The sequence below is a fragment of the Chrysochloris asiatica genome, unplaced genomic scaffold (genome assembly GCF_000296735.1).
Source record: "Chrysochloris asiatica unplaced genomic scaffold, ChrAsi1.0 scaffold00022, whole genome shotgun sequence".
In the NCBI taxonomy this organism is placed as follows: Eukaryota; Metazoa; Chordata; class Mammalia; order Afrosoricida; family Chrysochloridae; genus Chrysochloris; species Chrysochloris asiatica.
The window spans coordinates 20,809,768-20,837,466 of NW_006408540.1; the positions used below are offsets into that span (position 1 = coordinate 20,809,768).

At 38.4% G+C, this 27,699-nt stretch overlaps 1 protein-coding gene across 1 annotated transcript in view; it reads right to left on the minus strand.

The window, feature by feature from the left end:
- Positions 1 to 27,699, minus strand: part of ZC3H13 (zinc finger CCCH-type containing 13) — a 135,448-nt gene that overhangs the window by 46,935 nt on the left and 60,814 nt on the right. The window contains exons 7-9 of the mRNA XM_006837628.1: positions 24,596 to 24,793; positions 8,251 to 8,561; positions 4,192 to 4,656 (exon numbers count right to left, since the gene is read on the minus strand). Of these exons, the coding sequence (XP_006837691.1) occupies positions 4,192 to 4,656; positions 8,251 to 8,561; positions 24,596 to 24,793 (974 nt within the window). The remainder of the gene's footprint in view (positions 1 to 4,191; positions 4,657 to 8,250; positions 8,562 to 24,595; positions 24,794 to 27,699) is intronic.

The window sequence follows — 27,699 nt, forward strand, 5'->3', positions numbered from 1 at the left end:
AAAAAAAAAAAAAAAGGACGCTTCCATTAGCAAAGTAATCTTAAAAGAAAAGCACCAATAAAAATGAATAGGGTCATTCTATAAAGATAAAAGGAGTAATTCATCTCCTGGACCTAAAAGTAAAGCCTAAAAATATTCAAAGCAAAATTTGACCAAATTTCCAAAAAAAAATCAACAAATTCACAATGGTCATGGAAGAATTAACTCAATTTCTGATATGATAAAACAAGTAGATTGAAAAAAAAAAAGGTTAGATGTAGTGCAAACGATATGAAAGTATTAACAAATTTGTTACTATAGACATACTTTGCATCCAATTGTTAAAAATAAACTCTTCTTTAACATTTACACCAACAATGACAAAAATTGACTACTGAGTTACAAAATGTCTTTAACAAATACAAACACTTAAAGAACTTTAAAAAAAATCATACTTTGACAAATTATAAACGTGGAGGGGACTTAATAAAAAACACGTCCTTTCCTTTGTAATTCATGAGTCAAAAGAAGAAATTTAGTTTCAGAACAGAGTAAAAACACAAAAATGGATGAAATTTTTAAAAAGACACAAAAGAATATCAACAAAGTCATAGAATGGTTCTCTGAAAAGACTCAAAATAAACCAACCTCTCCAATATTGATCAAGGGAGAAAAGGAAAGAATTACAGATTAAAAAAAAAAAAAAAAAATTGGAAACAAATATTTCAAAAACTAATTTCCTGGGGAATGGAAAGAAGCTGACTAGAATAGCTTCAAGAAGAAATAGGAAATCTAAACAAAGCTACAATTATTAGAGAAACCAATCAGTAATAAATGTCTTTTGTGTGCTGTCCAGTCGATTTCAATTCATACATGACAGAGTAGAAATGCCCCAAAGGGTTTTCTAGGCTCTCCTATTTACACGGGAGCCCTGGTGTGGAGCTGCCGATCAATGTGCTGGACTGCAACATTAGTTTGAACCACAAGATTGGTGGTTCAAACTCACCAGCTGCTCCTAAGAAACCCTATACAGTCACTATGAGTCAGAACAACTCGACGGCACTTAACAACAACAATCTTTATGGGAACAGATCAACAGGCCTTTCTCCTATGGGTTCTAACTGCCAACTTCCAGTTAGTAGTCAGGCACTTAATCAATGCACAACCAGAGACCATAGTAAAAGCTGTGACTATTAGAAAAATGAGAAGCTCACCAGATTTAACAGACAAATGTAATCAAACTTATAAAAAACAACAACAACAACAAAAAAAAACCTCAACATTTCTCTAACATATTTACTCCCCAAACCAAACAAGGGCAATATAATGAATGAAAATCAAATGGTGTGGCATGCTAGACTGCCTCACACTGCTTGCCAGAGCCAACTGTATGCATCTCTTCCCAACACCAGACAGAGTGACATCATGTTGTTGTTGTTGTTATGTGCCGTGTAGCGAACCTACACAGGGTTTCCAAGGCTGTAAATCTTTACGGAGCAGAAGGCCTCATCTTTCTCCTGTGGAACAGCTGGTAGTTTCGAACTGCTGACCTTGAGGCTTGCAGCCCGATTTGTAACCACTTAGCTTGAAATATACTATGCCATATCTTGTTCTAGCAGAGTGGCTGGTAGGTTTGAACCAGTAATTATACCATGGAAATTTGACTTAAACTAAAAAAGAGGATAAAATTTCATTTATCTCAGGAATGCAAGGATAGTTCTAAATTTGCATACATTAGCATAAGTAACAAAGTAATAGAGACAAATTATACTCATGGGATCTCAAATACTGTCAAGATAAAACTGTGAGCTAAACTGGGAAATTAGGAAACACCCATAAGATAATAAGATGCATCATTAAAATTTATAAACATCATACTTGAATAGTGAAATGCCAGGGTAATTCTTTAAAATTTCAGTCAGAACAAAAAAGCTCTTCATATAGTTCCTATTCAATACTATACTGAAGGCACTGCTCAGCACGTTACTAAAAAGAATAATGATCAGAAAGGAAGAGACAAATATGCCTCCCTCTTCCTAGACAAGTGTTTCAGAGAATCTACAAATAATCAGACATACTAAGAAAACATAGCAACATGATTTGAATATAAAATTATTAATACAAATATCAATTACCACTCCCATATCTCAGAAGTAAGCTTTAGAAAATATAAAGTCTTATAAGAAATAATTTAGTGGAATAAACACCGTTACTTACTGAAAACCAAACCAAACCAAACTGAAATCCCTGCCATCGAGTGGATTCTAACTCACAGAGACCCTACAGGGTAGAGTGGAATTGGCCACAGTTTCTGAGGCTGTAAATCGTTACAGAGCTAACTACATTTTGCTCTAGCGGAGTGGCTGGTGGGTTTGAACCACAGAACTTTCGGTCCACAGTTGAGCGCTTATCTGCTGTGCCTCCAGGGTTCCTTTTATTCAAAGAAGAAAAGAATAAGAAAGCCTTGATATCCATCAGTGCAAGACTTGTTAACTATACACTATGAACACTGTGAACCAAAGGAATGAGCTCTTTACTAAGTTTACTGATATGAAACACTCTCTAGGATATTTTGTTAAATGAAATCAGCAGTATGCAATTTTTCCTAATAAAAGTATTTTTAAATTAGTTTTATAAAGTTCAAGGGGGAAATGACTGGATTCACATATTTCCTTGCATATATTCATTTTACTAGAAGTATAAATTCAAAAAGGGCAAAAATGGATATTTCTGGAAAGAGGAAACAGGAAAGGGACAGAGATAGTTTTTCAGTGTATCTCTTTTTGTACCTTAGAGATTTTGAACCATGATAATACATTATACAAAAAAAAAAAAAAAAAAATTAAGAGATTTTTAAAGTACCATTTACAAAGGTATTAAAAATATAAAGCACTCAGGAATGAAATATGTATAAAACATTAATGTTTTATTAATTAATCCATTTAGGGCATTTGAAATAAAAACTTAAGAGTTCCCCTACCCCATGAAATTTCTATAAATGTCTAAAATGTTTATGAAAAACCAAGGGGTCAAGAAAAGCCAAGACAACATTGAAGGAGGTGAGGGGTCTTCAACACTTACTATGAAGCTACAAGACCGACTAGGTATAAACCAACCAAAAGACCAATGTTAACACTACAAGGACCCAGAATCCTGTAGCATTGTATGTGTCCTGGTGTGGTTCTGTGGGCTAATGCGCCAGACTGCAAAGCCATTTAAACTGCAAGGTTCAAGCTCACCAGTCGCTCCTCGGATACCCTGTATAGGGTTTGCTATGGGTCGATCCAACTCGACAGCACTTAACAACAAATGTCAAAATTAAGTAAGTCAATCAGCCGTTCCATGGGAGAAAGATGGGGCTTTCTGCTCCTGTGAAGATTTATAGCCTTGGAAACCCTATGCAAGGTCACTATGAGTCAGAGCCAACTCCATGGCACACTACCACAGTAGTTTGCAGGGGAGCGCAGCAACTCCATATGATAAGAACTGGAGTGTGAACCACAAGGTCCTGTGGTTCAAGCCCACGAGCCGCTCCACGGGAGAAACAAGAGATTTTCTTCTCCCGTGAAGATTTAAAGCCTTGGAAACCCTATTGCTGTATGTCGGAACCAACTCGACAGCACTTACCGACAACAACAATAATAACAAGAAGTGGTTTGGAGAGAGTCATAAATATATTTTAGTTGTTGTTGTTAAATCCCGTGGAGTCTGTTTGAACTCACAGCAACCCTGTATATGGTTTCTGAGGAACAGCTGGTGAGCTTAAACCACTGACATTGTGGTTCAAACAGAGTCTGCAGTCTAGGGCATTAACCCACAGCACATGACAATGCTTTTTTAAGGGAAGGTTTTTTAAAAATGGCTCAAGATCCTGATATGTAATGGTTTAAAGCAAGAATCAGTCTTTTCCAATGTCATCATTTTTGAAAGTCCATCATTACAATCCCACTTGTTTTAACGACCAGATTTCAGATGGTAGACATGACTGAATATAATTTAAATAGGGGGTCTTCTTTAGCTTTGCTGTCTAATTTAGCTAATAATTCCTATTCAGAATTTACAGAAAAGAACACAATATTCAAAAAACTGAAAACTAATTAAGTCAAAATGATAATGAATAATAATACATTTAGAAAAAAATCTAAGGAAAGTTAAGAATAATTTCTACTGAATATATAAAACAGCAGTTCACCTAAGTGTTAGCAAACTTACTCTTTTCGGGTAACTCTGGAGCTCTACCCCGACTTCTGCCCATCCGGTCATTCCTAATTTCACTTCGAGACTCATTTCTGGAATCATTCCTTATTTCAGTTCGAGAACTTTCTTCTCTCAGATGGTTTCTGCCGTAACTCCGGGATTCTTCCTGGTATGTTTCCTCCTTTCGATGAGTGTCCCGACTCTCCCGGTCCCTGTAGTCATGTGCATCACGAGTGGACCGAGAATCTCTAGGCTCCCGACTCTCTTTGCTTTCTCGGCTATAATCTCTCAGATCTCTGGAGTCTCGCAGCTCTCTGGAGTCTCTTAGTTCCCTGCGTTCTCTAGCATCTCTGGTTTCTCTGCGGTCCCGACCATCACGAGCTTCTCTTTCATCTCTGTGGTCTCTAGAAGAGCTCTGATCCTGTTCATACTCCCGTTCTTCTCTCGTGTCCTTTTCTCTATCCCTTTTGCCTCTAGTCTCTGGAACGATTTGGAAATCAACTATAAGTTCTTTTACAAAGCTCAAGAACCTAGGCATTGTATTCAATGCACACGTTTTAAATATGGACAAATAAGAAAATTTAACCCAGAAGCAAAATCCCAAGACTATAGTATCTGAACACAATTTCCCCTGCTGTCATCTTACCCAACTTAAGATGAAACAATCTAAAATAAGTTGAACTCATATCACTGAAGACTTGCTTTTTAAAAAAATACATTTAGAGGCTCACAATAACTTTAATCACTTCTACCAGCCACTCCTTGCAAGCCATATATAGGGTGGCTAGGAGTTGGAAACAACTCAAGGGCACTTAATAATAACAGTCAAGTATTTAGACTAGACTAGAACACAAACTATCACCTACTGAGAGTAGCCTACAAGTAAGTAGGACCCATCCACTGCCATCAAGTCAATTCTGACTACCAGCGACACGACAGGATGAGTATAAGTCCTACCATAGGCTTTCCCAAACAATAAATCTATGGGAACAGATGATTTCTCCTTCAAAGCAGCTAGCAGGTTTAAACAGCCCAACACTTCACTCACTGTGTTCCCAGTTCCCAGTATGACTGTGTTAAATATGACAGTAGCTTACAATCAGTGAGCACGCTATAGGATAAAGAGATACTGTTATTATCCTTCTCTTTTTGAGATGTTTGATGATATATTTCTCGTGTAACAGTTTTCTAAAGCTTTCAGACTCACTACGATTTTGTTACAATTTGCAGAAAAACAAAAATTATTTCATTTTTTATAAAGTTGAAATGAACCTCACTGATTAGCTAACCTGACTCTCATTTTATAAAGGACAAAATAGAGACCCAAAGCTTAAAATGGCTTAGTCAACGCCTTCAACAAAAACAAAACCATTGACAGTGACCTGAGGCAGCCCCACAGCAGCGCTACAGGACACAACAGAAGTGCCCTAGAAGGTCTCTAAGGCTGTACGTCTTTATGGAAGCAAACTGCCACATCTTTTCCCCTTGGAGCACCTGGTGGGTTAGAACTGCTGACCTCTTTGTTAGCAGTCAAGTACTTTAGTCAATTCCATTCCTCATGGGAACTGGCAACATTTCAGGAATTACGTTTCACATATGCCATAAATTGATAACAGCATAAGACAACCTTGAAGAATCTGTTCTTATGGAGTCCTGGTGTGGTGCTGTAGGATAAGTACTGGACTGCTAACTGCCAGGATGGAGGTTCAAATCCACCAGTTGTTCCTCAAAAACCCCATACATGGTCGTTAATGACTCAGAAGTGACTTGATAGCACTTAAGCAACAACAACGGCACAGCTCTTGGTGGTGGTGGTTATATGCTATGGAGTCGTTCCGATTCATAGCTTCCTGTATACGATTTCCAAGGCTATAAATCTTTACGGGAGCAGAAAGCCTCATCTTTCTCTGATGGAACAGCTGGTCGTTTCCAACTGTCGACTTTGAGGTGAGCAGCCTGATTCGTAACCACTATGCTACCATATATCTCTTTGTAGTTGTTGCTGTTAAGTGCCGTTGAATCAATTCCAACCCAAAGCGATTTCCAAGGAGTAACTGCAACCGATCTTGCAGTTCAAATGACTTTGCAGTATGACGCATTAGCCCATAGTGCCACACCAGGACCCCACCAGAGCTCCTAACACTACAATTCACCTCATGATCTGAGGCTATTTTAGTAACTGCAGCCTCCTTTTGCTTAAGGTATTGTAACTTTCCCTCCTCTTCTTGTTGTCTCACTAGCTAGGCCCACAGACTTTCTCAAGGGCCCAAATATCCAGTATCCATAAGGTCCCAAGCTCTCACATCAATATCCTATCTCCTTCGGCAATGACTGCATCAGTATGCCAAGATTTCCAGATGCTGTGTAGGCTAGAAGCTGCAGGCTAAGGTTTCATAGCTCTCCATATCCCTTTTGTACTCATCTATGACACCTACTCCTCCAATTCCAGCTGTGCCTAATGATTTGCCTACTTAGTTTCAGATCCTTTTTCATGATCCTCCATTTGTCTCTATAAACATATCTAGACACTATCCCTTCTACTGACCTCCCCATCCTTGCACTGAAACCACCCCATTTCAGAAAATGACATTGAAACAGGGAGGAATAAACATCTGCAGTGGGGCTCTGGTAGCATAGTGGTTACAAGTCAGGCTGCCAACCAAAAGGTCAGCAGTTCTAAACTACCAGCAGTTCCGCGGGAGAAAGATGAGGCGTTCTGCTCCCGTAAAGATTTACAGCCTCAGAAACCCTGTACAGGGTCACTATGAGCCAGAACCGACTCCATGGTACTTAACAACAACAACATATCTTTTACATAGACGTAAAAAAAGAAATATTCTACATATAAAGAACTTCAATTTATTAATTTGTTATTAAGAGAATTCTTCCTGTAACATAAGTCCCTTGTGTCACACAGTATTCCTACAGGGTTCAACTAGACACTATTTTCCCTTCTTTTTACTATGTTGAATAATTATGTTTTGAAATAATTAAGGAAAGAGTTTTCATTCAGTAAGTATTCATTAAATGTATACTATATCCCTAGTCCGCTCTAGTTGCTACTATCTTATTAAATTAATAGATAGGTATAAGGGAATTTTCCCATCTTACCAATGTTCCATAAATACTGTTGTGCTGATCTGGCTCCAAAATCATGTACACAAGGAATAACTCTATAAAATAGGTGCTCTCTCCGGTCCCTACCTATGCATCCATCATTTTCTTGAATAAAAGAACTTGATTAATTATTGCTTGCACTGTTGATAGGAAGAGAATAACTAAGTTCAACATGTTTTATAGGAGACTATTACACTGTACTCACAGAGAGGCTTTGAAAAAGCAGGTTAAACAGAAAAGTTACAAGTAAGCAATTCCTGAGTACTCATTATGTTTACAAACTAACTAAGGAGAAGTTAGAAAATAATCTAAGTTAAATAAATGAGGACAAAGAGCTTAGACAAGAAGTAAACAAAGAGATGAGAAGTACTAGGCTGCATGCCAAGGAATACTGGTGTCTCAGTTTAAAGTGGGAATAACAAATTCAAAGTGACTTAATTCTCAGGGACCTTGGGAGGAAAACAGCTTCATTTACTCCCTTATTAGAAGTTATACCTAGAAATTTGTTTATTTGGTTTGTACTGATCTTGTGAAAGCTCCTCCCAGGACCTTACCCCAGTAAGGCACTTCCAGTACTTTCAAACTCTGTTCCTTGATTTCCTTATTTTCTTTCTTTTTTCTAAAAATTAACTGTGCAATTGAGAGAAATGCTCCAAGAATCAGATAAACAAAAATCTCTAGAACTGGACAGTCCTCATTAGAACATCTTGACAAAAGAAAGCACCAAATTAGTATGCCAACAAATACCCACTTAGGAATAACGGGTACATTTCATTAGCATCTCCTATTACCCTAAGAGCTTTAGTTTGTTAGAAAAGACTTAAAATAACATATTACCTTGATATCCCCTATTATAAAGTAGGATAATTTATACATTGAATGCCCATTTTTTAAATCAAGAAAATATTTAAATAAAATAACTTTAAAAAAAAAATCAAGATGAAGTATAATGCATACCTTCCCTCCTTTCATGACGCCGATCATGAGACTGAGAAGTTCGTTCATGATCATGCCTCCCTTTCTCTCGAATTGGAGAGCGATGCCTTGGAGGACTCTGCTTTCTCTGAGGAGAAGACAAAGAATGTGAAGGATAAGGAGAAGCGGAGCGTCGTAAAGGTGGAGTTACTGTCCTCTGGTAAGCTGGTGAAGGCGTTCTCTTTCGCCGAGGAGAAGGAGAGTGTCTCTGAATTGACGATCCCGACTGGGAGGAAGATGAATGGTGTCTAGAAGATATAGGGGAACGATGCTGTCCTGCTGGGGAAGTAGATCTACCAGGAAACACAAAAACAAAATCATGCTCAACAGACTTCATTGCTAGTCAAAGGAAAATCCTGAAAAATAGAAAATTGAATGCAAACACTGAAGCTGATGGTGTGGGTGACTCAAAATGCTATCAGCCCGCATGAGGGACAGCTCTCGAGGAGACAGGTACTGCCTTTCTCCCAAGCCTTGACTCCACTGAGCAAAGACCACCTTTTTCAGTGTATGGGACTTATTCTTGTTAGACATCATCTCTAATCATATGACCAGGTACTTGGAGGGCAGATACTCAGAGAGAAAACCCATTAAATGAGACCTATGTAGAAAGTGATCTTCATAAGTATATGTTTCAAGTCCTCTTCACTTTCAGCAAGCAAGGTTGCATCATCAGCATATCGCAGGTTGTTAATGAGTCTTCCACCAATCCTGATGCCACGTTTTTCTTCATATACTTATGAAGATCACAGAGCACAGCCTTCAATACGGATTACATCTCAATGTTAAGAAAACAAAAATCCTTATCACTGGACAAATAAACAGCATTCTTATCAATGGAGAAGAGATTGAAGTTGTCAAGGACTTCATTCTTCTTGGATCAACTGTCAACACTTGCGGAAGCAGTGGTCAAGAGATCAGATGACGTATTGCATTGGGCAAATCTGCTGCACAGGAACGTTTTAAAGTACTGAAGAGCAGAGATGTCAGCTTGAGGACTAAGGTGCGCCTGACCCAAGCCATGATATTTTCAATAACCTCATATGGATGCGAAAGCTGGACAGTGAATAAGGAAGATCGTAGAAGAATTGATGCCTTTCAGTTGTGGTGTTGGAGGAGAATACTGAAAGTGCCGTGGACTGCCAAAAGAACCAATAGATCTGTTTTGGAAGAAGTACAACCAGAGTGCTCCTTGGAGGCCAAGATGGCTAAGCTTCGTCTCACCTACTTTGGACACATTGTTCAGAGAGAACAGTCGGTGGAGAAGGATGTCATGCTGGATAAGATGGAGGGTCAGAGAAAAAGAAGAAGACCCCCAACGAGATGGATCAGCCAGGTGGCATCATTGATGGCATCAAGTGTGGCGGCGGTAGTAAGGTTGGCCCAGGATCGGACATAGTTTTGTTCTGCTGTGCATGGGGTTGCTATGAGTCGGTTCTGACTCGATGGCACCTGACAACAACATGTAGAAAGTGGCTGTGAGAATGCCTGCAACCCAAGGCTGTCAGAAATTACCACCAGCTAAGCCAAACTAAACGTTTGTTCTGCTTGCGCTACCATTTAGGATGGGGAAACAACAAAACTGTTAAGGAAGTGATGATAAAATACATGCTGTCTTAATCTTAAATAACCTGCCTTTAAGCACAATAAATAATTTAAGGCAAAATTCTTGGTTTATCTAAGGTAGCCTCTATTCTCTGCAATTAAAAAGGAATACCAAATATGATATCCTTTTCCAGTGACTGGTCCCTCCTGACAATATGTCCAAAGTATGAAAGACAAAGTCTGGCTATCCTGGCTTTCAAAGAGCACTCTGGCTGCATGCACTTCTTCCAACACAAATCTATTTGTTCTTTTGGCAGCCTATGGCACTTTCAATATTCTCTTCTAACACCATAACTCAAATGTATCAATCCTTCTACGGTCCTTTCTTATTCACTGTCCAACTTTCACATGCATATGAGGTTACTAAACATATCATGACTTGGGTCAGGTACATCTTAGTCCTCAAACTGACATCTTTTCCTCATCTTCACTTTAAAAAGGTCTTGTGCAGTAGATCTGCCTAATGCAATACGTTGTTTGAGTTCTTGACTTCTTGACTGCTGCTTCCATGAGTGTTGATGGTTGATCCAAGCAAAATGAAGTCCATTGACAAGAATGTTGTTTATTGGTCCAGTGGTAAGGATTTTTCTTTTCTTTACATTAAGATGCAATCCAGACCGAAGATTGTGGTCTTTGATCTTCATCAGTAAGTATTTTAAGTCCTCTTCACTTTCAGTAAGCAAGGCTGTATCATCTGCATATCACAGGTTGTTAATGAGTCTTCCCCCAATCCTGATGCCACATTTAAGTGCTGTTAAATTGGTTCGAACTCAGTTGACCCTGCATAGGGCTTCCAAAACTGTAAATCTTTGTGGGAGCAGAAAGCCTCATCTTTCTCCCAGGGACCACCACACTCCCAATGTATAATGTTGTTGTTGTTAAGTGCCATCAAGTTGGTTCTGACTCATAGGGACCCTGTAGACAGTTTCCGAGGAGTGAATGGTGAGTTTGAACTGCCAACCTAGTGGTTAGCAATAGAGTGCTTATCCTACAGTGCGACATCATGACTCCAAATATATAATAGTACTTGTGAAAGTACTGTTTTGTGCAAGGAGCCTTGGGTACCAAAACTGCTAATCGAGTAAGAAGTAGAATAATTCAGTAGCAATAATGTGTAAGGAGCACAAGTGGTGTTAAAGGATAAGCACTGGGCTGCTAACCACAAGGTCAGCAGTTCAAACCCACCAGCAGCTCCACAGGTAAAAGATAAAGCTTTCTACTGCCATAAAGATGTACAACCTCAGAGACCCTATACTAAAAACAGATGATGTGAGTCGGAACCAAATTGACGACACATAACAACAACTTGTAAAACAAATTTGATTCAAAGTAAGTAGTAGTTCAATACAACACAAGTAAAGAAAAGTTTTGGTCAGAGTTCACTTTTGTATTTGTATCAAAATGGAACTTCAAAAGTCTGAATTTGACAACAGAGAAGGTTAACACATTTTGTCATGCTATTTAAATCAAGAATAATTTATCATTAAATAATGAAGTTTTTATGAATCTGGACCAATATAGCAAATTACATGCACTCATAGACAAGATGAACTAAAAACTGTACCCATCAATATGACCAAGGGTCAGAATAAGACACATAGCTGGGATTCCTCTGCATGTATAAGAAACACGTATTCCTTTGCATGTATAAGAATTAAGACAGTGGGTTCTTACTCGCCAATTGACAAAAGCAAGCTAAAGCTCTTATTTTCTGCTGCAGTGGTGAAGACACAAAGGAAAAGATAAGCCCATGCTAAGAAAGAGCAAGCAATTCCACCCTGGGAGAAAAGGAGGTAAGGAATAGTTAAGTCCCCAGTCCACATCAACAAAAGGGATGCCAAACAAGGGCGAGTCTTGAAATTCCTGCTACAGCCTCAGAAGTCCCTTCTAGTATAGGACGCAGAATCATTCCTGTGGTCATTTACCCTTCAGTGACACAACAGCCACCAAAGTGGCACCAGGATTGCCACAACTGTTTGATTCATCTCACTGTAATTCAGCCTGACATTTTCACCTGGCTGAAATTTTGGATTCCATTTAAGACATTATGCGTCTTGCATGAATCAACTTCTGAAACAAGGCTAAACTTCCCAGCCACTTTTTCCTACTGAAAATCTCCTGGAAACTGAGAACAATGCTTTTCTCAAGTTTTCGATTCCACAAAGCTTCAAAGTCTTGTTTGTTAGGTGGCACGCAGTCAGGTCCTACTCACAGCAATCCTGTGTACGCAGAACAAAATACTAAATTTAGACTGAAGACAAGTCGGCCTCCTGAGCAATACAGATTTCCCAATAGCAAGTCGACAGATGAGACGCTAAACTCTATCAACTGGAGTAATTGAAGGCTTGTTTAGTTTGGGTTATTGGTTTTTAAGTTTCTAATCAACAGAACTATTTTGACATTTACAACATTATTTCCTTTTTAATTTGTCTTTCATGAGTTTTTGCAGTTTGTCCTATTGTGGTGCATAGTGTGTTGCTGTGATGTTGGAATGTATACCACCAGTATTTTAAATACAAGAAGAGTTTCCCATGAAGAACAAGTTTCAGAGGAGATTCCAGACTAAGACAGATTAGGAAAAGGGAGAGGAGGACTACTTCTGGTAGTTCAGTCACTACACACCTTAAATATGTGTTATCAGGACATGAAAACTTTATGAATAGCTAAAGAACAGAGTGTGAGAAGATAAGCTTGAAAGTCACACAATATATGATATGACTAGGAAAAAGCTGCCTATGCAAAGTAGACTTGACCATATTGATGGAAATGGAATAAAGCTTCCGGACCTTCGTTTGAGGACAGGGACTATACAAACTATGAATCTAGGAAAATTGACAATTGTCAAAAATGAAACGGGATACATAAAGATCGATATGCTGGGCATTAGTGAGCTGAAATGGACCAGTATTGGCCATTTTGAATACAACAATCATGGGTTACGATGTCAGGAACAACAAAGTCAAAAGGAATGGCATCACATTTATCATTAAAAAGAACGTTTCAAGATCTATATTAAAGTCCACTGCTGTCTGTGATAGGATAATAGCCATATGTCTACAAGGAAGTCCAGTTAATACCATTATTATTCAAATTTATGCACCAAGCAGAGATGATGAAATTGAAGAATTCTGCCAACTTCTTCAGTCTGAAATTAATCAAGCGTGTAATCAAGATGAACTGATAATTACTGGTGACTGCAATGGCAAAGGTTGGGAACAAAGAGAAAGGATCAGTAGTTGGAAAATCTGGCCTTGGTGATAGAAATGATGCAGGAGATCACATGACAGAATTTCACAAGATGATGGAAGGAATGCACAGAGACAGTGTACCAAAAGGAAATGGTTGATTTCAACCCTTTCAGGAGGTAAGCATATGGTACCGAAAGAAGAAGTCCAAGGAGCACTGAAGGCACTGGCAAAGAACAAGGCTTCGGGAACTGATGTAATATAGATTAAAATCTTTCAACAAACTGATGCAGCACTGGAGGCACTCACTCATCTATGCCAAGCAATTTGGAAGATAGCTATTTGGCCAAGTGATTGGAAAAGATCTATATTTGTATGCCCATTCCAAAGTGAGGTGATGCAACTGAATGTGGAAATCATCAGACAATATTAATAGATCATGCAAGTAAAATTTTGCAAAACAGAATTCAAAAATGACTGAAACAGTATATGGACAGGGAATTGCCAGAGGTTCAAGCTAGATTCAGAAGAGAATGTGGAACGAGGAATGTAACTGCTGACATCAGATGGATCTTGGCTGAAAGCAAAGAATACCAGAAAGATGTTCATCTGTGCTTTACTGACTACAAAAAGGCTTTCAACAACAGTGTGGATCATGACAAGCTATGGACAGCATTGAGAAGAATCAGTATTCAAGAACACTTAATTGTGCTCAAGAGGAACCTGTACATAGACCAAGAGGTAGTTGTTTGAACAGAACAAGGGAACATTCAATGGTTTAAAATTAGGAAATGTGTGCACCAGGGTTGTATTCTTTCACCATACTTATTCATTCTGTATGTTCAACAAATAATTCAAAAAGCTGGATGAAGAAGCATGCTGCATAAGGACTGGAGGAAGACTCAGTAACAACCTACGATATGCAGATGATACAAGCTTACTTTTACTGATGATAATCAAAACCCAGACTTGGGTATGGATTACACGTCAATGTAAAGAAAACAAAAATCCTCATCCCTGGACCAATAAATAACATCTTGATAAATGGAGAAAAGATTGAAGTTGTCAAAGACTTCATTTTTCTCAGATCAACCATGAAAACTCATGGAAATAGCAGTCAAGGAATCAAATGGTGTGTTGCATTAGGCAAATGTGCTGCATAAGACCTCTTTCAAGCATTCAAGAGCAAATATATCAGTTTGAGGATTAGGTGCACCTGACCCAAACTGTGGTATTTTTGATAGTCTCATATGCATGTGAAAGCTGGACCGTGAATAAAGGAGGTTGTAGAAGAATTTATTTGAGTTATGGTGTTGGAGAAGAATATTAAAAGTACCATGGACTACCAAAAAGAACAAACAAATCTGTGCTGGAAGAAGTACAACAAGAAAGCTCCTTAGAAGCCAGGATGGCCACACTCAGTCTCTCATACTTTAGACATATTATCAGGAGGGACCAGTCTCTGGAGAAGGACATCATGTCGGGTAAAGTGGAGGGTTAGCGAAAAAGAGGAAGACCTCTTCTCCCCCCACCCCCCAACGAAATGGATTGGCATAGTGGAAGCAGCAATGGGCTCAAGTATAGCAACAACTATGAGGCTGGCATAGGACTGGACAGTATTTAATACTGTTGTGCATAAGGTCGCTTATATGTCGGTATTGACTCAATAGTACCTAACATATATAGTCTATAATGTGTATGAGATGTTCCGTAAAAATGCTGATGTTGTTTTTTCCGCCTATCCTGTACATATAAAGGCGTTTTAAAAAATTTCATGAAAAAATGTAACTAAAAGATGAGTTTTCCATGAACTTTTGAAACCCTCTTATACAACTGAGCAACATCAGTATACATTTCCTCAAGACAGTATTTATTCAGCCTATAGAAAGTGTTGCTTGGTGCACACATGGATTCATAGATTCCTCAAAAATAATTGGAGGTCTATATCTTTGGTCCTATATTTCATTGCCATAGTGTGAAATTCAGCCTAGATCATGGTATTTGAACCTGAATAGTAGCTACTGGATAAACTGAAAAATAAATACAATAGATGATTGTTGTTGCTGTTGTCAAATGCCATCAAGTTGGTTCTGACTCATAGCGACCCTGTATATGGTGGGTTTAAACCACTGACTTTGTATTAGCAGTCCAGTGCTTATCTCACAGCACCACACCAGGACTCAAAATAGATAATGATGTTGTTGTTACATGCCTTTGAGTCGGTTTCAATTCATATAGACCCTGTGAAGCATTTGCAAGGAGCGGTTAGTGAGTCTGACCCCGACCTTATGGTTGGCCGTCCAATGCATATTCTACAGTGCCACATCAGGACTCCCATGATCAATTCTATCAACTGTCTGAAACATCCTGGACTCAATTATTTTCATAAATATATGCCATCACTCAAAGGAAACGAGAATGTCAATTTAGCAATAATTTGTTTATTCTACTTAAATGAAATCAATGCCAATGCGCTTTGAATGATCACATCTATCTTTCAATCTTGGTAGGACCCATCAGAAATGCATATTCCTATGTGATGCCACGGGTTGATGAACTTGACTGTGAGGTCGTTTTGGACAAGGTCAGCATTTCAAGCTTACCAGCCGCTTCTCTGAAACCCTATACAGGGTCGTTGAGTTGGAATTAACTGGACAACACCACCAACATAAACAAACAGGAGCGTTGGTGGCACAGTGGGTTACGTGTTGGGCTGAAAACAACAAAGTCGGCAGTTCAAATCCACCAGATGCTCTGCAGGAAAACACGAGACTTTCTGTTCCCACAAAGATTTACAGCCTTAGAAACCCTACACAGAGTAGTATAAGTCAGACTGACTACAAGGCACACAACAACACTTAGTAAGTATGTAGGTTTCATATTGGAATGATTTTTAAAATTAGCTATGCAACTTGGAGTCCTGGTGTGGCACTACAGGATAAGCACTAGACTGTCAACCACAAGGTTGGTGGTTCAAATCCACTAGCTGCTCTTCAGAAACCCTATACAGGGTCACTATGAGTTTTGTTGAGACTTAATGGTGCATAACAACAACAAAACCCAACCTAGCATTTAATTAAAGCATACCATCCCTTCAGTAAAACCATATTTAACAAAATTAGCAGGCAGAATCAGCTGTATGCAATTGCTTACTGATTTCCCAAAACTGTTTTGGTTTGAATCCATATTCCTAAAACACTGCTAATATATTGGTTCACTTTTCTTATTTAGCAAAGGAATTTATTCAGAATACAGATTTTCTTTCGTAAAGGAAGACTGCTGTATGTCCCCTGAAACAACATAATAATCTATTCAGGATTATCTGGATTGAATAGGTTAGGACTATCAATTCCAACAGAGCATAAGCATTCCCTTTTTGTAGGGGTATTTTGATATGCTCAAAATATGCCTAACCTCACCTTAATTTTGCTGCGATTTCTTCTTTTCTAAAATTACAGAAACAAAATGGTTTAGTTAGTTGGATTAGAGGCATTGCAGATCGTTGTATTTCTGTATAGAGCAGATCATGAAGATAGCAAATATTGTAGAACAACCCTGTCTTTTCTAAAAGCAATCTAATCTCCAAGGGGTCTTTTGGATAAACAGGTGCTTATTGTTGTTGTTGTTGTTAGGTGCCATCAAGTCGGTACCGACTCATAGTAACCTTATTATGCACAGAAGAACAAAATACTGCCCAATCCTGGGCCAACCTCACTAACGTTGCCACACTTGAATCCATCGATGCTGCCACTTGGCCAATCCATCTCATTAGGGGTCTTCCTCTTTTTCTCTGACCCTCCACCTTACCAAGCATGATGTCCTTTTCCAGCGACTGGTCCCTCCTAACAATATGTCCGAAGTATGAGAGACAAAGTTGGCCATCTTGGCCTCCAAGGAGCACTCTGCACTTCTTCCAAAATGGATCTATTGGTTCTTTTGGAAGCCCATGGCACTTTCAATATTCTCCTCCAACAGCATAACTCAAAAGCATCAATTCTACAGTCTTCTTTATTCACTGTCCAGCTTTCGCATGCATATGAGGTTACTGAAAATACCAAGGATTGGGTCAGGCACACCTTAGTCCTCAAGCTGACATCTTTGCTCTTCAACACTTTAAAAAGTTACTGTGCAGCAGACTTGCCTAATGCAGTATGTCATTTGATTTCTTCACTGTTGCTTCCATGAGTGTTGATAGTTGATTCAAGAAGAATGAAGTCCTTGACAACTTCAATTTTTTCTCTGTTGATAAGAATGTTGTTTATTGGTCCAGTGGCGAGGATTTCTGTTTTCTTTACAGTGAGATGCAATCCATACCGAAGACAGTGCTCTTTGATCTACATCAGTAAATGTTTTAAGTCCTCTTCACTTTCAGCAAGCAAGGTTGTATCATCTGCATATCGCAGGTTGTTAATGAGTCTTCCTCCAATCCTGATGCCACATTTTTCTTCATAAACCCAGCTTCTCGGATGATTTGCTTAGCATACAGGTTGAGTAAGTATGGTCAAAGAAAACAATCTTGTCGCACACCTTTCTTAATTGTAAACCATTCAGTGTTCCCATGTTCTGTTCGAACAACTGCCTCTTGGTCCAGGTACAGATTCCTCATGAGCACAATTAAGTGTTCTGGCATACTCGTATGTCGCAATGTTGTCCATAGCCTGTCATGATCCACACAATCAAAAGCCTTTGCATAGTCAATAAAGCATAGGTAAACATCCTTCTGATATTCTCTGCTTACAGCCAAGATCCACTGGACATCAGCAATGATATATATCCCTTGTTCCACGGCCTCTTCTGAATCCTTCTTGAACCTCTGGAAGGTCTCTGTCAATGTATGCTTGCATCCGTTTCTTTATTACCTTTAGTAAAACTTTACTCACATAGGGATATCAAAGAGATTGTCCGATGATTTCCATATTCTGTTGAGTCACCTCTCTTTGGAATGGGCACAAATACAGATCTCTTCCAAGCAGTCGGCCAGATAGTTGTCTTCCAATTTTCTTGGCATTGATGAGTGAGTACCTCCTGTGCTGCCTCACTTTCTTGAAAGATTTCAATTTTTATTCCATCAATTACTGGTGCCTTGTTCTTGTCAATTCCTTCAATGCACCTTGGACTGCCTTCTTCAGTATCAAAACAGGTGCTGTTGTTGTTGTTGTTAAGTGCCGTCGAGTCAGTTCTGACCCATAGTGACCCTGTCAGGGTTTCCGAGGCTGTAAATCTTTACGGGAGCAGAAAGGTGCTACTCAGGTTTTAATCAACACACTTTAAATTAATCAAAGCCAAGCAGAGTCTACAGATCAAGTTAGAAGATACTGATAACATTTCTTTAAGCATGTAGTTTCTAAATTACTCAATTCAAAAATAACACAGAATTTAGTTGTGCTCATATTAGCAAATACTCTGGGAACAGAATATATTTTTAATGAAGTTGACATTACCGAATGATTTGTGGGGAAGAAAGTACGACTTAAATCCTCGATGCTAGGGCAGTGGCAGAGGCCTCAAGAATGATAAGAGATTCTTTCTTATGTTTCTTTGGAAGAGGAATCATGAATGTCTCTGGGAAGCTGTGCGTGCTCTCTCCTCATCAAAGTACACATACACACATGCAAGCAATAATTTACACTCAAATTAGGAAAACAGATTTCTAAGATCCAACAACAGACTTCAGGTTAGGTGCCGCTGATCTAGAAGTCTGAAATACCGAGACATAGAGACCAAAGAGAAGAACTTGAAGTCAGAGGAACTTGTCTTTTCTGCATCAACTGTGCCATACTTACACAAGATCTTTGGATAACTCACCAGAAAACCAGCACCAACAGCCCTAGGAAATCCATATTCTGGAATATGATTTTACACTTATACACATGGGATTACTGGATTACTCCTACCTCTGGAAACAAAGCATCTCACAACAAATCACTGAAATGGAGTTTTCTATTCACTGCTGTAATCAGCAGCTTTCAGAAGCATGCCTGTTACACACTAGGTACGCCAATAACTGTAGACACATAACGAAATAAGCATACTTTTACTTAATCACAACACATCATAGGAGTCAGTTCTAACTCACAGTTAATTATCCTACCAGTACAAAAGCAGTGACAGACTCATAAAACGACGTTTGGTTTTAAAATTAATAATTTCATTACTAACAGTAATGGTATAAATCAAAATAATAGAGCCACCTCAAAACCCTGGAAATTACATTAACTCCCTTAATCAAAATGCCTTTTTTCAAACTTGTCAAATATAGTTTTACAAGCCCAGTACAATTCAGTTACCTATATAGACCATCAGTATTCTTAGCTGTGTTACTTCATTTCTTTAGACAAATAAACCTAGTTCAGACTTTTCTTTATAATGAGTAATAGGTGAGTCACAGGCATATTTTGTTGCTCCTGGTGGAGAGAGAAAAATACTGAAAAAAATGAAGCTTCAACCCATGTAATACTGAATTCCTCATAACAAAAAAAAATATTTTCCCATTTAAACACTTAACTATCCAGGGGCATAAGTTATGAATCACCTCTCAGAGATTCCAGCGCAAAATAAGAATAGAAGATTGGCAAGAACCATTAGAGAAGAACAGACTCCTAGAGGTGGGGCTTGATGACAGAATAGCGTAGAGGTGCAGTGAAGTGCACCATCAGCAAAATCACAGAATGCCAGGCGAAGCGGGTTCAGGGTAGAGTTCCAAAACTCTGAACTACATAGTTAGGATTATTTTAAAAGTTTGAAGACTGATAGCTAGTGGAACTTGTGGCAGAAGTTAAGAAATCACATACTTTTCAATCTGTAGGGCTCAGTGGCCCTGAGTAGACAACTTGGGTGAGACCAAACAGCAAGACCAAGCGGGAGAGCAGACCCACCATGGACTAACTAACGCTGTGGAAACCTCAGAGCAAAGGTGGACAATACACTTCGTCAGTTTTGCTTTGCTCTGATTTTCTTTTTCTTTTTTTTTTTTCCTCTTAGTTCATTGGCCCTCCATACTGGTTGTGCACCTCCATTCTGGTGACTAGTTGGGGGTACCTGAGAGAGTGGACGCCGACCACCCCCACCACTGGTGGGTTCTTCTGCCACACAAATGCACAGATACTCTCAGCCCAAAAGCAGCCCTGAACTGTTTTTTAATAGGCAAAAGGCCAGAACAAGGAGTGCGGAGAAGGAAAGAGAGTTTAAAAAACAAAACAGGCTGAAAATTAAATTAAGTCCTGAGGTATACCATAACAACCAACAGTGGCATCTTGAAATCTCTCAGGCAGCTTTGAAGGCAAGAAGCTGAAAGAGGACATTAAAGTCATACTCACATTAGGCTACAGATTTTTTTTTCCTTCTCCCCGTCCTCTCCCTTTTCTGTGATTATAGACTACAATATCCAATCTAGTTTTTGTTGTTGTTGTTTTTTTCTTTTTTTTGCTGTTGTTGTTTTATGCTCCCCCTTTTACATTTGGGGGCCTCCTTCTCTCCCTATATTACCCAAGAAGAGACAGCAACTGCTGCCATACAGTCAAGCTACTATCACACTCTATGAAACACCAAAATCCAGGCAAGAACCAATACCAACTGCCATATATCAGGGAGGCAGACAACACCTGAAAAAGCTACTCTGAGTTAAGCAATAAGAAGATTGAAAAGGGAAGCCCACATCATGATTACAACGCCCTGCTGAATAGTGACTAGGTAGTAGAAGAAATTAAATGTGAATTTACAAAGTTCCCAGAAACAAATGAGAATGAAAACACAACATACCAAAATCTGAGACACTGCAAAAGTGGTGCTGAGAGGACAATTTATTGCAATAAATGCACACATCCAAAATGAAGAAAGAACCAAAATTAACACATTAACATAGCACCTACAACAATTAGAAACAGACCAACAGAGGTTGGAAACTACAACCACCAAAAGAAAAGAAATAATGAAGATTAGAGCAGAAATAAATGAGACAGAAAACAGAAAAACAATAGAAAGAATCAACAGGACAAGAAGCTGGATTTTTGAAAGGATTAACAAAATTGACAGACCAGTGGCAAACCTACAAAAGAAATGAGGGAGAAGACATAACACACATTAGAAACCACACGGGCAATGTCAAAACGGAACCAAAGGAAATCAAAAGGATAATAGCAGAATACTATGAAAAGTTGAACTCCAACAAATTTGAAAACTTAGAAGAGATGGATACATTTTTAGAAAAACACGATCTACCTAACTAACCTTACACAGAATGAAGTAGAAAACCTGAACAGACCCATAACAAAAGAATAAAGACTGCTTTGATATGATATAAACCAAATACTGAATATGACTTATAAAATCTGATTCACAGATACTTTTCACAAACAAGCCTATTGGATTGAGTAACACAGACAGTATCATGTATTTTAGGAAAGCATGTTCAAGACCTGTGGGTGGCTCCTGAGAACCATTCTCTTACTGTTCCAATAAGGCACAGTGCAGGGAGACAGCAGCAGATTCTCAGATCCTAGCATCAACTAGCACAATCATTCTGGCTCATCAAAGGGCAAAGGGTAAAATTTAATCATCTTGGTACACCTGGACCAAGAAGCAGTTGTTCGAACAGAGCATGGGAACACTGACTGTTTTAAAATTAAGATAGGTGTGCAACAAGGTTGTGTTCTTTCACCATACTTATTCAAACTGTATGCTGAGCAAATAATCCAAGAAGCTGGGTTCTATGAAGAAAAACGTGGCAGCAGGATTGGAGGAAGACTCATTAACAACCTGCAGTATGGAAAGGATACAACCTTGCTTGCTGAAAGTGAAGAGGACTTAAAACATTTACTGATGAAGATCAAAGAACGCAGGCTTCAGCATGAATTACATCTCAATGTAAAGAAAACAAACATCCTCACCACTGGACCAATAAACAACATTCTTATCAACGGAGAAAAAACTGAAGTTGTCAAGACTCCATTCTTCTTGGATCATCAACACTCGCAGAAGCAACAGTCAAGAGATCAGACGACGTATTACATTAGGCAAATCTGCCGCATAAGAAGTTTTTAAGGTGTTGAAGAGCAAAGATGTCAGCTTGAGGACTAAGGTGCACCTGACCAAAGCCATGGTATTTTCAATAACCTCATATGGATGCAAAAGCTGGACAGTGAATAAGGAAAATCATAGAAGAATTGATGTCTTTGAATTATGGTGTTGGAGGAGAATACTAAAAGTGCCATGGGCTGCCAAAAGAACCAATAGATCTGTTTTGGAAGAAGTGCTCCTTTGAGGCCAGGATGGCTAAACTTCGTCTCCCATAATTTGGACATATTGTCAGGAGGTAACAGTTGCTGGAGAAGGATATCATGCTGGGTAAGATGGAGGGTCAGAGAAAAAGAGGAAGACCCCCAACGAGATGGACTGGCCAGTGGCAGCATTGACGGACTCAAGTGTGGCAGCGGTAGTGAGGTTGGTTGGCCCAGGATCGGACATTGTTTCATTCTGCTGTGCATGGGGTAGCTATGAGTCAGTTCCGACTTGATTGCACCTGACAACAACAACAACAACAAGGTACACAGATGATCTCGTCTTTAGATAAAGAAAGGCTAAGTTAAGCACTGAAATGTATTCTTGGAAAAGACTTGGTTTTGTTGAACTTGAGCTTTCCTTATAAAGTCCAGATAACAATGACTTGCTCTAAAACTCTAGTTATCCACTTAATAAACTTGAATAGAAATGACATCTGCCAAGTGTAGAAGAAACTGTAATGACCTATCCAACATGCATTCTCTCCATCCTTCTCCTTCTTGTTCAGTGCTGAGTCATAACAACCCTGCACAGGGTTTCTGAGGCTATAAATCTTTCAAAAGCAGAAAGCCTTATCTTTCTCCCATGGAGTAGCTGGTGGGTTTGAACTGTCGACCTTGGGGCTCACAGCATTTTTTGTACAGAGCCAGCAGCCTTCCTGTACATTTCTCCTCAAACTCCTAGATTTAAAGAAAATACACACAAAAACGTGTCCTTCATAAAATAAACCATTTTCCCAGGTTGCCCATCATATCAATTAAATCAGAGTATTTGAGGACTGGAAACAGGTCTTGTTACTTTTAAAAATCCTCGGGAATCATACTGGGCCCATGTTACTAACAGTTGACTCAGATTCTGATGTTGTATAAGTATCAATTAGGAAAAAGGAGAAGTTGGAAAACTATTTAATTATCTTTACAGCTATATACCTTTAACCATGTCGTTTCGGTGACAACATACAAATGGAAAGGTATTTAAAAATATTTCTAGTGTGGTGCTGTAAGATAAATGCTGGACAGCTAACCACAAGATAGATAATTCAAACCCACTAGCCACTCCTCGTAAACATTATACAGAGTGGCTCTAAGTCAGAACTGACTCACAGCACTTATCAACAACACTGTATTTTATTATTAAAATAGGATGATGAGGAGATATTTACTAAACACTTTGGCTTATTTTGTAAGCATTTTCTCTATTCGATTCTCACTTAAGCCTATGGGGTTGTTGTTGTTAAGTGCCGTCGAGTCGGTTCCGACCCATAGCAACCCTGTACAGGGTTTCCGAGGGTGTAAATCTTTACGGGAGTAGAAAGCCTCATCTTTCTCCCGCGGAGCGGCTGGTAGTTTCGAACCGCTGACCTTAAGGTTTGCAGCCCGATTCGTAACCACTACGCTATGGGGTAGTGCCATGCATATTTTACAGCTTAAGAAATGGAGGCTCAGAGAAAACAAGTAACTCGTTCAGAATCTCACATCAAACAGCTGCCAAAGGCAGCATTCAAGTTCCTATCTGCAGGACGTCAAGGCCTGTGCATTTTCTAGTACCCAGTCACTGAAGGAGAAAAGACATGGAGAGGCCTTCTAAAGAGCTGATTTTTTCTGGACGAAATCAAAATTTCATGAAAGAATGAATTTGAAAGGGAAGAAAAAAGTCGTATCAAATGTGTAAGCATTTCATAAATGTTGCAAAAAGAAAATATTACTTCCAAGTTGATTCTAAGAAAAAAAAAATTGTTCTAAACAGTGAATCAATGAATTTTAAAAATCACTTGTCAATTTGAAAATCTTTGAGAATACTACCTTTAGAGTAGAGAACAATTGGTTTATAAGACAATATTTGACAAAATACAATCTAAATTAGTCAGTGTAGTGACACAACATCTAAACTTTCAAATCACTGTTAAAGATTTTTCAGAAGGATATTAGCTCTTTCTCTGCCCAGTTTTTTGAATTTCACTTATATGAAAAAGTTAATACTTACAGAGTTATCCATAACTCAACCTGGGAATTGTTGTTGTTAAGTGCCATCGAGTCGGTTCTGACTCATAGTGACCCTGTATAGGGTTTCTGAAGATTGGCTGGTGGGTTTGAATCACTTACCTTGTGGTTAGCAGTTCTGTGCTTATCCAATGTACCACACGAGAACTCCAATTAAACACACATATACAGTTAAAAAAAATTTTTTTTAATTACACAAAAGCCTAAAAAGTATCTGTTATACATCCTATAAGAAACTGAAAAACATACACTCCTACTTACCTTGGTTTGTCTCTTTTTTCTCTTTGCCTTTCAAAATCTCGTCCTCTGTCCTTTCCATCTCTTGGTTTTTCTTCAATCCTTTCTTTCACTTTATACTTTTCTTTGTATTTTTTTCCCAGAGCAATATCTTCCTGTATTGGAGGGGGTGGACTGGGAGTACGAGGGCCTTTCTTTTTACTTTGGTTGCTTTTTGAAGGCCTGAAAGCAAAACAAAGCCATCAGTAGAGGTCTAAATACTTTCTGTAGGTCATATGGATATATATATATATGCATTTTAAAAAAGTACTTTTTTAAAAAGGCAATAATCCTTTTAACAACAGCCTTTTTATGTATTAGAAAAGATAAGGGTGGGTTCAAATAAGAAAACAATATAATAAAAGTAATAAAAAACAAAACAAAACTACTTTTTTTTTAATTAGTGAAAAGTACTAAAAACAATACCTGATAAATGTGACCACTGTAAAAAAAAAAATAATAATAACACCCCACCATTAAGCCAGTTGTAATACAGAAAAGCAGATGAGGAAAGTAAAAATATCCTATAGTTCCACTACACAAGGACAATTAATGCAAACAGTTTGGATGTATTTTCAAATATTTTACATATCTGTCTCTCTCTCTTCCTCTCACACATACACAAAGAGAATATCCTATCAAAATGTTTTATACATACTTTTGTACTAAGTATTATATAAGCATTTCCTATAACAAAAAGTACAGCTATATCATCATTTTTATCATTGGGGGGTGGACTGGGAGTACAAGGGCCTTTATTATATATATATATAAAATTATTATATATATAAATATATAATTTCCTTAAAAGGATGCTCCAGGACTTTTAAAAATAATCTCACAAAGTATAGGTAGCTTCCAAGTTTTCCTCATTATAAAAGATACAAAATTATATAATTCACAAATTACATCTTTTAATATCTTAAGCATTATTAGACAATAATCATTTAAATCTTTGAGTCGTTCCTAAGAGATCTTTCCTAACTCTGAGATCATAAAAAAAGTTTCCTATAATGTTGGGATTCTGGCTTTCATATTTATCTATGAATCTCCATGGAAACAATGTTTGGGTACAGATTATCTTTTTTCATTTGGTACTTCAAGCCATTTCATGGAAGGGAGGCAACTTTAAGCCCTTACATCCAAAAACTGTCTACTTTTACCTCATACCTGAAGAATGTTTCCCTACACACAGCATTCTGAGATCACAAACCTTTTTCCCTCAGAACTCAGTAAATATTACTGCAGTGTTTGGTAGCATTTACTTCACAGATGAGAACAACACATATAGTATTTTTCCTATGCTGATTACCTGATTTTTTCTTAAAAAAATAAAACAAAACATTATTTTATTTATTTTAACTTTCTTTTCATTCAAGCTATTATTGTCTAGCGAGTGCACTGGCTCCACAGGATAGATAGAGAATTGCGAACCACAGGTCAGATATTGGAGCCCACCAGCTGCTCTGTGGCAGGATGATCCTTTAAAGATTTACAAACTCAGAAACCCTACATAAGGCCTTTATGAGCCAGAAGAGTCTCAATGGCACTCAACAACCCCCTAGTCAGAAATTTACATTTCCTTTCCCTCCCACCCCTGATAACCATTAAAGAATGTTTTAGTGTGAAAATCTGTTCTTGACTTTCCCTAATAGTGGTCTCATATTGAGATTGATTTATTTCATTCAGCATAATGCATTCTAGGTTCACCCATGTTATGAGGTGTTTCAGATTCATAATCATTATTTAGCATTATGTAGTATTGCATTATAGGTATGTACCATAGCTTAGCCATGTATCCATTAATGGGCATTTAGGTTGTTTCCATCTTTTTGCTATTGTAAATAGTGCTGTGATGTACATGGATGTGACTATATCTCATCAAAACATGGCTCTTACTTCTCTAGGATATATTCCAAGTAATGAGATTGCTGAATCATACAGTATTTCCATTTCAAACTTTTTAAGGAAGAGCTATGCCATTTTCCACAATGGTTGCGTCATTTCGTAGTCCCACTAACAGTGTATGAGGGTTCATTTGGTGATTTTTTTCTTTAAAGGTTTTTATTGTGGATTGAGCGAAAGTTTACAAGGCAGATCATCAGTTTTACATTCAACAAATCATATACCTTGTTTCATTACAATAATTATAGTCCCCTCCATGTACCATCAGTTAAAAGTATTTCTCTCTATTCACGTTATCGTTTTTTAAACAAAACAAAACAATACTCAGGCATATATAATAATTTACACCTCTAAAGGGCACATTCTGAAAGTCAGCCTCCTGGCCATCAGCTCTCAGTCCCTCTCTTCCCATGAATCCAGAGTCCGCAGCAGCTACCCCTCTCCATGACGCCATCACTGCCTCCATCTCTGGTGTCTGCTGCTTCTCTAAACAAGATCCCGCATTCTGCTTGTGTTCTTCTCTCTTGATGGTCCAAGGGTCCTCTGTTTCTGGACTGTAAGATTAACCACTCCCCTGTTTATGTTACAAAACTTCTACCTTTACAATTGTGACAGTCGCAATTAGTCATGATAACAATTATTCACTATTGAATAATATGACTCTTACCCCATCTCTTTTTACCAAACCCATCTAGATAAGATGAAAACTTTCAGTGGGGACTCTTATTCCACCTCTCCCCAACTCTTAAACTATACTCCCTCTTGAAACCTTGTAAGCCAGTTACTTCATGCCTTAATTGCCCCCTCATTTTGGGCAGCCAATATCTAAGTAGCCTGTCCCTATCTACCCGTATACAGATGGGATGGCATTGATATTTGATGTGAAGACTTCTTCCCTCTCTGTTAGTATTTAGAGTTACTACCTCCATGAGTACAGGTCAGGTTCATCAAATTGTAGCAATTTACCCTTGTTTCCTTTATCAAAAAAAAAAAATTTTTTTTTTTTTCATTCATCTTCCTCTAGTAGAGTTCTGATTATCAAGCCATCGAAGCTAGGTCAAATGGGTACTGTTTGCAAGTTTGGGTGTTCTTGTGCATCTCTCCTCACTTCCTATCAGCTGGATGCTTCACTCTCAGCTCTAGCCCTCTGTGGCTATGTCCTTGTCCATGGGCTCAGGTGTCCC